The sequence below is a fragment of the Vanellus vanellus genome (genome assembly GCF_965231255.1).
Source record: "Vanellus vanellus genome assembly, chromosome: 9".
In the NCBI taxonomy this organism is placed as follows: Eukaryota; Metazoa; Chordata; class Aves; order Charadriiformes; family Charadriidae; genus Vanellus; species Vanellus vanellus.
The window spans coordinates 17,648,550-17,661,399 of NC_138914.1; the positions used below are offsets into that span (position 1 = coordinate 17,648,550).

At 41.4% G+C, this 12,850-nt stretch overlaps 1 protein-coding gene across 3 annotated transcripts in view; it reads right to left on the reverse strand.

Moving 5' to 3' along the window:
- USP4 (ubiquitin specific peptidase 4) overlaps positions 1–12,850 on the reverse strand; it is a gene marked incomplete at its 5' end in the record, with an annotated part of 49,654 nt that overhangs the window by 12,423 nt on the left and 24,381 nt on the right. For all 3 annotated transcript variants that reach the window (XM_082487950.1, XM_082487949.1, XM_082487951.1), the window contains 3 exons: positions 8,187–8,281; positions 9,027–9,110; positions 11,665–11,889. In XM_082487950.1, coding sequence (XP_082344076.1) covers positions 8,187–8,281; positions 9,027–9,110; positions 11,665–11,889 — 404 coding nt within the window. The remainder of the gene's footprint in view (positions 1–8,186; positions 8,282–9,026; positions 9,111–11,664; positions 11,890–12,850) is intronic.

Below are 12,850 nucleotides of genomic sequence, written 5' to 3' on the forward strand. Positions count from 1 at the left end.
TATCCATCAAAACATTTCTTCTTAGGTCTTAAGAACTAAGAAGAAATACTGAGAGTGATAGCCTTGAAATGGGCTGTGGAGTTTGCTTTCAAGTGGTACTTACCTGACCCCTTGTAGGCCGGCTCCAAGCTCCAGCAGGATCCCTGGGTGATGTGATATCACCAGCATGGTGCATGCCTGGGTGTTACATTGGAGCGGGAGCCGGAGGTCCTAGCGGGGCTGGACTTCTCAGAACCTAAGAAAAAGAAATAGTAAGTATTTCGGTTATGTGCTGAATGCTGTTCTCTGCTTAGCCTGGAGAATGAGAGCATTCAGCACAAACACTGAACTAAAATCGTCAAATTGATTTGCAGACCACCTTTACATAAGTGACTTTCTGTTCATTTGCCACAGATCTCCCTGTCCTTTCACAGGAACAACATGCCTCATGAGAAATCTTTACAACGCTGTGAGAAGCAGGCTAGTCCCACTGTTTTTTGGCTGCACTGCCCTTACACATCGTGCCAGCAATCTTGCTATAAGTCTTCTATCAGCTCCCTTTATTTCTGTAAGCATCTTACCTCTTCTCTGATGCTAAATATTAACACATCTCGCATCAGGACTATAGCACATTTCCAAGCCTGTCACGGTAAGAAAGAAACAAGTGCAAAGAATCATGAAAGAACAGGCTTGGAGAATTCTAGTCCCAAATTCTCCTCTCCTTTCAGGTGACCTGGAGAAGAAAATGCATAGTTTTGTCTTTTTCTGTGAAAAGAGCCAGGTTCACTTTGGGATCCATACAAGTGTTACTTGAAGTCACTTAAATATCAAGCAGCCCAGTAATATTCACATTTCTTCTTTTTGAAGTTTTACTATCAGAAGCACAACAGGTAAGGTACAAGAATCAATGAACCAGAAACTGAGCAGCTGAAAGGGAAAAATATAACTTAGCCATCCAGGGCAGATATTCCACACACACACCAGTTACTGTCCATCCAGCTTAAATTCCAAATGGAGTCAAATTCTTCTCCCTGCTCCCTGACCCCCCTTCCCCCAAGATTCAGTATCTCCCACCACCTTAGTGGGACAAGAAAATTCATAATGCGTATCTCAATGTTCCAGGTGCCCTGAAAAAAAAAAAAAAAAGAAAAACCACAAACAAAAACAAACAAAAAGAAAACCCACAAAAGGCTGAACATGCCTTCCCTCATACCCCTACAGTAAAACCAGGAAAAAATACAGCTTTTTCAACCATTGAAATAACCTAAAACAGGTGCAAGCTCAATATTCTATACATCCCACATATTGCACATTTCACAAGCATTCATCAACAGTACAGTCTAGATGACAATATCTGTGCTGCAGACTGTGTCTGCTGTCAAGCAAATATAAGAACAACAATAAAATACCTTCCAGCTACGCTACTCCCACTGAAACGTGTTGTGCGAGTTCCTGCTCAGTGACATTTACAACTTAAGCATTTCATGGAAATCAATATTCTGCTCAGTAACCAGCCAATACAGAGGTCTAAGACCACAGCGGAGGCTTGACATGCATTGGTGTCAAAAGCAAAACACCAGTACAAAAGTACTGACTTTATTTTTTTTTAAATTACATCCCTGCTGAGGCACAGACCTCCTACAGTATTAGATTCTTCCTTGCATTTTGAATTGAGATGTGTTGCTAGCTGGCTAGTACACAATACTCTAAAAATCAAAAGTCTGTCGAACTAACAGGGATACTGTCATATGCAGACCCAGGTCTGACGACCGCCTTCAGCAAAGCAAACATGGCGAAATACTGCAAGAGACTGACCGTTCATGTCTAAATTTTTCAGTCCTGAGCCAACTTAAGGTGATGCTAAGAAGGCAAGAACTGCCAGGTTAAGTTACTACAAGACCCTAAGGCTTCAGAACCATCGAAACAACCAATTTCTGTTACAGAAGACCACCCAGGTGGTAGGCACAACCTCAATTCCTATGACAAGTAAAGTATATACAAAAAGTAATTTGATCAAATCACTCTCCAGTTAGGAGAAAGAACAGCCTGCCCCTTCTGCTCCAGCTCTCCTGGAAGTCCACCCAGTACAGGTGCAACCTACTAACCCAGCGCAATCAAAGGTGAAAGACCTGCTGGACTCTGACCAAAGACCTTTTCAGAGGAGGACAAGGACAGCAAGGAATACAGGAACAATTTGATGGTAGCTGCTCATTAAATTCCAGCCTGGTGGCCTTGTAGTCCCCTCCATCACTACATACTGTTCTTTGCATTCTCAGACTCTAGCAAACAACCACAGACAATTACTAACACAACCTTCATTTGCTTCTGCCAGTGGACAGGAGGAGTACTTTTTGGGTGAGGAAATTGTTACACAATTAAAATGATGATTTAAAGATCAGCATGAGGAATGGAAGGGTGCCGTCTTCAGTTTATCACAGCTTCTCTCATAATTTTCTCAGACTGGCTATCAGGAAGGAACAAAAATACCTGTGAGCACATCCAAAAATCAAAGACTAAGCAGAGAAATCTTTCAGGAAAACACCTCAAAAAATCAATAGGATCCACTGAGCAGTTTGGAATTTTAAAATACAAGTTTGGAGAACGCACACCTGAGAAACCTATTTCTGAATATGCTGTACTGATTGAACTCTATTTTGAATTGCTTACTTCGTTGCACTTTGTTTTCTATCCAGTGAAAGAAACTTTTTGTCTAACTTCAATTACTTAAATCATATTAATGAGTTGTACACATTACAATTTGCCAACAGAGAAAGTTTGCCACTGGATGTTTCTGGAAAATAAGAACAGATGATCAGTATATAAAAGGGATCAGGATGCGCCGGGATCAATAAAACATGAATTAGGAAAGAGTTTGAGTACGTGAGAGACTGAATATGATGTTAGTTTAAATAGAAAAGATTTTCTGATTCTAGAAAACCTCTCTTATTTAAATTCCAACTATGAGCTCATGGTCCCTGGTCATATCCCAGGTTGCATACCGTAAGTCAACTTTAAAAACTTCTAGCTTCATATTTAGTACTTAACACACCCTGCAAAAGGTATTATGATTACCAGATATCCCCCTCCAGTTTATTCTTCCCCAGCAGCCGACACACCTCTCACTTAGCTTTGCAGCGCTGTGAGCACAATATCCTGAAATGACGCAGATTTCCTACTTGATTTGTAACATAAGTAACACTATTAAAAACCTGATCTTTGCTGTTACTTCTGTTCTCCTAGAATAGAAGCTGATATGTTGTAGTCTTACTACACAAGGCAATTAAGTAATTAAAAAAAAATCTTAGGAAAAAGTATGTTTTCAAAACATGGCAGGCAAGCAGCTTACATTCTAGCTTATAAATCAATTCCTATTTTGGCAGCTCAACTTAACACTCTAGAAAGTCTTCTTAGAAGTTTACTTTGTGGCAACATCCAGTATAAATGTAGTGCAAATAAATTTTTGATGGGTTCGCATAATATAGCAAATCTTTACTTTGTTATTTATTTCAATTGTGAATTTTGGGTGAAAATACTGTCACTGTCAAACATTACACAGTAATACTTTCTAACAAAAGGCAGCTGCTCTCCTTCATTAATTGACACAAAGACAGTTTTCTTTCAGGAACAGAAGAGAGATACATTACCCGGTGTAACTAGTGGTACACCCCACAACTACATCACCAGTCAGCACAAGAGGATCTTTTCCAAGCTAAACATTTTGTGGACTATGCAGGCATACAGAGCCATCCTTCAAGTCATAAGAACAAAATCTTTTCCTCTCACTTGTCTAAAGAATCGGCCTTAATTTAAAAGCAAAAGAACAAAATGCTTTTCAACAGGCACTTAAGTCTTCTTTATTTACTTTGGGGAAATAAAATATTTCTCAACTACACATTCTTTTAATTACCTATTTTTAGTTTCAAGTGGAAGCAAGTTTTTTCTTTAAAGATGGAAGATTTTAAAAACTTAAGATTTTTTTTTTAATTTTTTTTTTTTATTCCTGATGCCGAGTGTTGCTCAACCAGCACTGAGAATAAGCACAAGCTACATTTTCATGCTAAAAACATAAAAAGCAGGAAATTTTAGGAACACTAAACCAGTTAGACTAGAAGGAACAAGTTAACCAGAGAACACAGGAGGAGTGAGCGGGGCGGCTCCTGCTCTGGTTTTGGAGAAGAAGCCCACGAAGAAAGCATGCCTTGCAGTGCCTGGGCCCAGCCCTAACGCAGGTAGCAATGGCAAGTACAAGTCAGAGAGGCATTTGCTTCTGATCCGAAAAAGCAAGCAGGCAACCCAAGAGAAGTCCCAGCACTGAAAAAAAAAAAAAAAACATACAAAGGCCAATGTGACAGCTAAAAGTGACAGCTAAAAGTACCGGCATGGGATTCTGTGCAGCAGTCCTCTCTAGCAGGTGTAAAATCATCCTTTCTGCAAGAAGCAGAAGACAGTGATGTGCCTCCATGGCTACAAGTACCTTCCACAATAGAAAACAAGTTTTGAAGCCAGCAGTATAAAAATATTCACATTACTTTCAAAGTTATGCACTTTTTTAGCAATGATGTACCAAGTCAAAACAGGCACTATTACCCCTCCAAAAGCAACTCAGATAATCCTCACCATCTTAGATGAAGATTTAGAAAAAAGACCCGAAACTTATACAAGCCAGTGTCAAATTAATGAAGAGTTTCAATTCACAGAGATTTCCAAGTATTCGTCAGACCATGGGCTAAATAATAATTAAAAAAAAAAAAAAAAAACATTCCTGCAAGGAAAAACTAAAGAAAAATAATTTCTCAGAAATATACAGTAACAAAACAACAACAAAAAAGCAAGCCTTCAACATATCCTCAATGTCATCAGTTTGCCAGAGCCCAACGAACCAAAAACCTAACAAAGCTAAGTCTTGAATTCAACAGAGTCCTTTCAGTGACAGTTTTCAAAGTCTCTCCCAGTGCCACCACACTCTCACAGCCTGCTCACCTCAGGCTCTTCAAGCAAGTAACAGCAAAAGAGTAAAAATCCCTAAAGAATCACTCAAACCTGCAGTTCAGAAATCCCAAGTTGAAGACCCACCCTGATCGATCCCATCTTGTCCTAATCTGAACACAAAACTGATGAGCAGGCCCAGAGGAGGGCCATGAAGATGATCCGAGGGCTGGAGTACCTCTCCTATGAGGACAGGCTGAGAGAGTTGGGGTTGTTCAGCCTGGAGAAGAGAAGGCTCCAGGGAGACCTTATAGTAACCTTTCAGTATCTGAAAGGCACCTACAAGAAAGATGGAGAGGGGCTTTTTACAAGGGCATGTAGTGATAGGAAGAGGGGGAATAGCTTCAAACTGGAAGATGGCAGATTTAAATTAGATATCAGGAAGAAATTCTTCACTGTGAGGGTGGTGAGGCACTGGAACAAATTGCCCAGGAAAGTTGTGGATGCCCCATGCCTGGAAGTGTTCAGGGCCAGGTTGGATGGGGCTTTGAGCAACCTGGTCTAGTGGAAGCCCATGGCAGGGGGGTTGGAACTAGGTGATCTTCAAGGTCCCTTCCAACACAAACCATTTCATGATTGTGATGTACAGTCAATCCCTCTTGTCGCACCTGCTTCAGCAGATACAAGACCTTAATAGATGGAAACAGAGTGGAATTTAAGAACATTCACACTACTATAATAATTTCTCAAATGATTTAATTAAACCTTAGAACACCTAAGAGCAGACTTGTTATAACCAGACAAGGTAAGCAGACTGTCCATGATAAATGAGATTATCCATTTGCCTTTACCAAAGAAGTTTTGCTCTTTATGAACAACTGTTTCTCTGTTGCATTTTTGAGACAAGACTCCCTTTCGATAAAAGAATGCTGGGTTTTAGCTGTAGGTTAGAATATTACTTTACATATCTTTTCCTGGCAGCATTACCCATTAAAGGGAGTTCCTATGAGCAGCTTGCTGCTAATTCTTGCCCTGGTGCCTGGCTGCTCGCTCTTGCCCTACAGTGCTGAAAACATCTTAGAGGGTGCACATAGAAAAGAAGGATTAGCAAGACTGCATCTAGGGAGGAAGAATGCTAGGCACCAGTATAGGTTAGGGGCGGACCTGCTGGGAAGTAGCTTGGAGGAGAAGGATCTGGGGGTCGTGGTAGACACTAAATTATCCATGGCCCAGCAATGTGCCCTTGTTGCCAAAAAGGCCAATGGAATCCTGGGCTGCATAGGGAAGAGTGTGGCCAGTAGGTCGAGGGAGGTCATTCTTCCCCTCTACTCTGCACTGGTGAGGCCACAACTGGAATACCGTGTCCAGTTTTGGGCTCCCCAGTTCAAGAGGGACAGGGAACTGCTGGAGCGAGTCCAGCGAAGGGCAACTAAGATGATTAAGGGATTGGAGCATCTGCCTTATGAGGAAAGGCTGAGAGAGCTGGGACTCTTTAGCCTGGAGAAGAGAAGGCTGAGGGGAGACCTTATTATGGCATACAAGTATCTAAAGGGTGGGCTGAAGGAGGATGGAGCCAGGCTCTTTTCAATGGTTCCAAGTGACAGGACGAGGGGTAACAGGCACAAGTTAGAACACAGGAAGTTCTGTTCAAATACACAGAAAAACTTCTTTAAGGTGAGGGTGACAGAGCACTGGCACAGGCTGCCCGGGGAGGTTGTAGAGTCCCCTTCTCTGGAGATTTTCAAGGTCTGCCTGGATGCAGTCCTGAGTAATGTGCTCTGGGCAATCCTGCTTTAGCAGGGGAGTTGGACTAGATGATCTCTAGAGGTCCCTTCCAACTCTGAAAATTCTGTGATTCTGTGAAGACTTCCTCCTGCTAGCTCTCGTCTTCCTTAGAGGGTTATTTTTAAGCCAGGTCAGTTCACTCACTATGACTATGACTCACAGCATCAGCTCACTCAAAGTTGTGTCTGCACGTAAAAGGAAGTGGTGACTGCAAAGGAAAATACACATGGAGCTCCAGTTCAGCTAATGCTTCCCCTCGACTGCAGAGCCAACCTGATTCAGACACAGTTGTTTTCTGTGGAGGGATATGCAACACGTTACGCCTGTAGGAAAGTGGGGTTTTTTGTAATTACCATTGTAATATCACACTTCTTTTTTCAATGTTTTACTAGCTTTGGAGACAGACTTACTTACAATCTAACTTTACCTTCACAAAAAGGATTTCATAGAAGCCAAATGTCCTTCCTAGGCACCCAAACCTGCCACACTTTTAGCTCCAATTGAGGAAAACACCACAACTAGAACTTTCAGAAAAGCTCAGACATTGCATCTCAGCAATGAGGTTACAACAGATGGCATGACAGAATAGCAACGAGCAGTACATCACAGCATCCCGCTCAGTGAAAGGTACACACTGCACCAGAGTATACTGGTGCAGGACTTCACACTGGCACAACAATTTTACAGAAGCAACATCCTTGCAATGGAATATCCTGACATGGGGAAGACTGGACTTGTGCTGAAAGGCTGGATTTGACCTGACAAGCCCCACGTTCAGTTGCGAGCCTCAAAGCCCACTTTGCACTTCACATGCAGTATTTTTCATTTTCCAGCTGCAATAGAGGAACACAAATTTTGCTCTCCTCACCAGATTTCACGGATGACTGGAGACATCTCATCCACCACACATATGTAGAACACCAAGCACAACCAAATCCTCGGCTTTGCTGAAGTCCCTCACAATCACAGTTAAGACAAATAGTGTAAGAACCAGTCAAGAGTCTATCAACCCCCCCTCCAGTCATGGTTAGCCAGGTGCTGTAACAACTATATGATGTTTTTTTTGAAAGGCAGAGTACAACAGCTCAGACTTCACGCTATCCTAGTAACAGCTCCGAGGCTTTTGGCTGATTTGGAGCATAAGAACAGTAAGCTTCAGCTTGCCTAAAAATGCCAGTAAAAGCATAACCGTAATCCAGACATAGGTTATCGTATCTGAAATGGGCTTGGTAGAAAGTTTCAAGCTGCAGAACACAGACCAAAAAGTTAATTATTACCCAGGGCCATGACTTTGTGTTTGGAAAACACGTACACTGCACATGCTGATCTGCTGCCAGGAGAAGTGCTGCATTACTACGAAGTCATGCAAAAGGTCTACAGGAAGGCTTAGGTTTTGGGGCAAGGAGGGGGTCAGGAATATCAGGATTTATATCCTGAAACCAAAGCGAATGTTTTGCAGTATTCTTCGTATCATGGAATCTTCCCACTTTACTCACACAAAGATGTCGTCTTTTGGCATGATATGATTTAAACCTTCATCCATTTGGAAGATTTTGTGGAATCGATGATTATACACGTCTGTCACCACCATCTAGAACAGCAAGTGATATTTTCAAAAATATTATAATAAAAGCTTACATAAATTTAGGCAAACTAACTTTAGATTCAAGCAACATTTTATTCCTATTCTTTATCAGAATTTTCAACACACCAACATCAGCACAGCATCCAGCAGCAAATCAGCTATATTTGTTAAGATGGATCAGAAAAACAAATCAAATAACAGACTGATTTTACAGAGATACTGAGGAGATGCAATTTCAACAGCTGCAAGTCAGCCTGGTTAAAACAACAGCACAGATCCCAACATCAAAGCCGCAACAGGCTAGGATTTCAGGCACAGATCACTCATAACTATAATTAACTGAAATAAATTCAGGCACTACGCTGGCATCCTGAAAATACCCCACCAACTACAAAACCATTCCTTCTGGAAAAGCTCACCTAATCCCTTTGTTACTAAAAGGATGTCCAAGAAGAGGTGGATCCAAAACAGACATTGAACATCTCTCAGTACTAAAACTATTAGCAATGTTGGGGATGGGCGCTAGCTTTCTGCCCCTTCTCTTAAAATGTCTCTACTGCAATGGAAGTATCAGAATAAACACAGATTGTTTCATGTGTTGTCTTGTTTTACAATCAAAAAAGAGCATTCAAACTTGTTAGAGTTTTGCCACTATTCCATTAAGTTCATCACCCACCTAATAGCTAAGCCACCAAAATCCTTCAAGAAGAACAAACGTTTATCAAAATTACTTTGCTGCATTTATCCTTACATTTTCTGCAGGAACACCAGAGAGTTTGGAGAGCGATTCACACAGATCCGAGATGGCCCCCATCATTGGCACCACAACGCGGTACTAGAAACAAAGATAACATCATGCTTTGCTTACACCAGGCAAAATAAATCCATGCAAAGCAGAGAGCAAGAAAATGGAAATAAAACCTTTAGTTCATAGGAGTTCTGCTGAAGTTAAGGTCATAGCTACACACTTCAAGGTCTTGTGGATCTCAGCTCTACCTTACAAAGCAGGGACTTGGAGGGAATGAAAGACCCTTAAACAATTGGCCTTCTGCTTTGATCAGGCTCAGCAGTAGTAAAAAACACAAAAAAAAACCCCAAAAACAACCCACACCAGACACAGCAGCTCGCTGAGAAAATAAAATTGCTGTTTCTTTATGTGATTAAAAAAACATCCTAAAGCCATTCTCCCCAGTGCCTCTGGAGGTCAAGTCAGAAGTCTTGACAGACAGGAAGGCAAAGGTGTGCATGGACTGTACACAAGGACAGACTATCTTGAGCAGATCAGACCACTTAAACCTTCATTTGATGAGCAACATCATCAATACAGGCTGTAGTTTACTTCTTTTAAGAGTTCTGTTCTGGACACGCCCTCAGACTGAAACAAATCCCCAGAGCTCACTCAGAATAGGACACATTGTGTATTATACTGCACTGGGGCTGGCTGGCAGGGAGTTACTTTCCTTATAGCACCCTGTATGGTGCCATATTTTGGATTTGGAGCTAAAACAGTGTTGATATCACACTGATGTTTTAGTCATTGCTAAGCAGTGCTTGTGCAGCGTCAAGGCTCTCTTTGTCCCCACTATGACCCATCAGCAGGTAGGCTGGGGGTAGGCAAGAAACTGGAAGGGGATGCAGTGAGGACAGCTGTCCTGAACTGCCCAAAGGGCTATTCCATACTATGTATGTGATGCTCAGCAATGAAAAACGTGGTAGAGAAAGAAAGGGCATTTTTGGCTTCCAAGGTTATTGCTCAGACACCAGCTGGGCACTAGTCTGCTCACGGGAAGTGGCAAGTGATTTCCTTTACGTCATTTGTGTTATTGTCCCCACCTCCCTGCTTTTCCTTCACCTATTAAACCATCTTTATCTCAACCCGCGGGTTTTCTTGCTTTTGTTCTTTCTAGTCTCTCTTCATTCCTGCTAGGAAGAGGGCAAAGGCGAGTGAGCATCAGTTCCACTTCCAGTGCTCTGAACACACATCTGTGAGCTTTTAATGGGGCTAAGTGACATTCTGCAACCAGGAACATGCATGGATGCAAGAATATAGGTGCATCAGAATACAAACATCTACAGTTTGGTTTAACCTAGCATCCTTCCTCCACCGAGTAATCAGTACCATATGTTTTAGGGAAGGATTCAAAAGGCACTGTAGGTTATAGATAGGCACACACTCAGAGAGAATTATGTGGAACACACCTGCCCTGAATAAAAGGAGTTATGTATAAATATTCACCAGGATCTTCTCAGCTATACTATCGATCTGTATACTCCACTGTGGCCATGATAGGCTTTCAGTTCACTTCCTCTTAGCACATGAGCACAACTCACATGGCAAACAATTCCTCCTCGTATCACACACCAGAGGAGCATAGTGGTACACACCTCTGTCTTCCCAAATGGAAGATCAGAAAATGCAAAGAATGGCTCACAGGGAGACTGAAGGTGGGATGTAGAACATGCATGTGGCCACCTAAAAGCTCCATGTAGCAAAAGTTCTGTTAATCTTGATTCTTTAAAAGATAAGAATTTATCCTTTCGGTCTCTGTTATTGGTAATCTTACTTGTTTCCTCAGTTAATCCCTTCTCTGTTCTTGCTCTTTATAAAATCTTGGTGACAAGATTGCTGTCCTTGATTTTAGTTGTACAAAAAGCAGGATAATTTATTGTGAATTCAGCATATATCCTTCTCCACTGTACCTATCACAGTGTATATACAAAGCTCAAGTTTTACCATCTGCAACTATAATCCACAGCACATGCAAATATTGCCAATCAGCACCTCCAAAACTGCATCAAGACCATCTAGTCACTCTACTTAAGTGTCCCAGATCTTGTGCTTTTCTTGAGATGTGTGGCACGTACAAGGTTACTTTAGGTATGTGTGTGCCCACCCACAGGCCTATTTGAAAATAAAAGGGGGGGCAGACCTAAAATATCAGTCTATCTTAGAATCAAGCAGGCTTTAAAAGCAATCAAGTAATTTTTCAGTTTTTTTCAAAAGGGATGGTTTTTCATTTCCGTTTGAAATTCAAAGGCCTTACTGATTTAGGTAAGTTTCACCTTTACTTTTTCCAATGTAACATGAGGTAAACATGACAATACAAACACATTACTGCTTTCAGGGAGCAGTACATCACACACAGGTAATCTCATCACGAGAACAGGTAAGCCACTTCCAGCTGACCCACGACCATAGTCTCACAAACCAAGATTTTACAAAGCCACTTGATTACACATGTTCAATTCCCAGTTTTTACATTAAAAAATCCATTGTACCTCACTCAAAGGTCAACATCAATGTCCTTCAGATTACTTGAGAAGTCTCAGCTTTAAAACCTAAAAGAGTGAGTCAAATGACTTAAAGTTGTGTCTTGAACATGTCTCACCTGGACAGGTCTACGCTGTGGGTCTGCATATACCAGGGTAACTTCCATAAGACGATCTCTCCTCAAGGGCAGTGGAAGGGTTAAGTAACAGAAGGGATCAAAGGTCACAGAAACCTTGGAGCATTTGGGACAAACAAGGGTAGATTTGAAAAGACCGTGAAAAATATCCACAATGATAGAATCATTCCTCAGCCTATGATTCTCCCAGGCCTCTTTTGCAACCTCCTGTAAGAAGAAAAAGAATAATATTAAGTTATTTCTCACAAACACTTCCATAGCATGGCAAGCACAGGGATCAAAGTACACTCAGAAAATTGATACTGACAGGTATATTTCACGTAAGAGGAGAGGGATAACACACTGGGATTTCTTCTCAGTGAAATTAAGGCCTTGAGTAAAGACAAATGTAATACATCTATTTTAGCAGAGTCACTTGGTCAGGTATTCCTTGGTGCACACAATGCCAGAAGCATGAATGGAGCTTAGGGAACAGTGACAGGGTTACACACTGCTCTTCAGGACATCAAGCTGCTAACGAGATACGCTCCACTCTCCTCCATGAGGAATGGACTGCTGCCCCCACTTTTGAAAGACAACTGTAGTTACAGCTTCCAAGAAAGAAGTAGAGAGATTTTTCTTCTGGGAAAATGATGGTCCATGTCTCACAAAGAAAGTATTAAAGGAGACAAATTACAATCCCTTGAAGACTTTCACAATACAACTTATAAACTCCTTATCTAAGGGCATCTGGTAAATGGCATTTGTCTACTCGATGCAATCAGAGGCTCTTCTTAGCGTGAAACTTTTAGTTTATGGTACAATACCATATATTTTATATACATCTCAAGTGAAGTAAGTGCCATAGACACACACACACACTGCAGTGCTACTGTCACTAACCAGGATGCTGAGATGGGAACAGACTAACTAGCTCCAAGAACTACAGTGATATGGATGCAAGGCAGATACACGTTTGTCTCCTACATCACAGGGATGAAAGTACCTAAATAAAATAAAGGCATGCTGAGCACCCTTTCCATCCCACAATCATCAGCATTTCTTGGAGAGAAAAGATTAAATATACCACTTCTTGTGGTGTTGCCACATGCACTGTATTATGCAAGAAACTGCAAACAATATGAAATTATTGCCCGTTAAGAGAAAAAACAACTAGCCACAAACACTT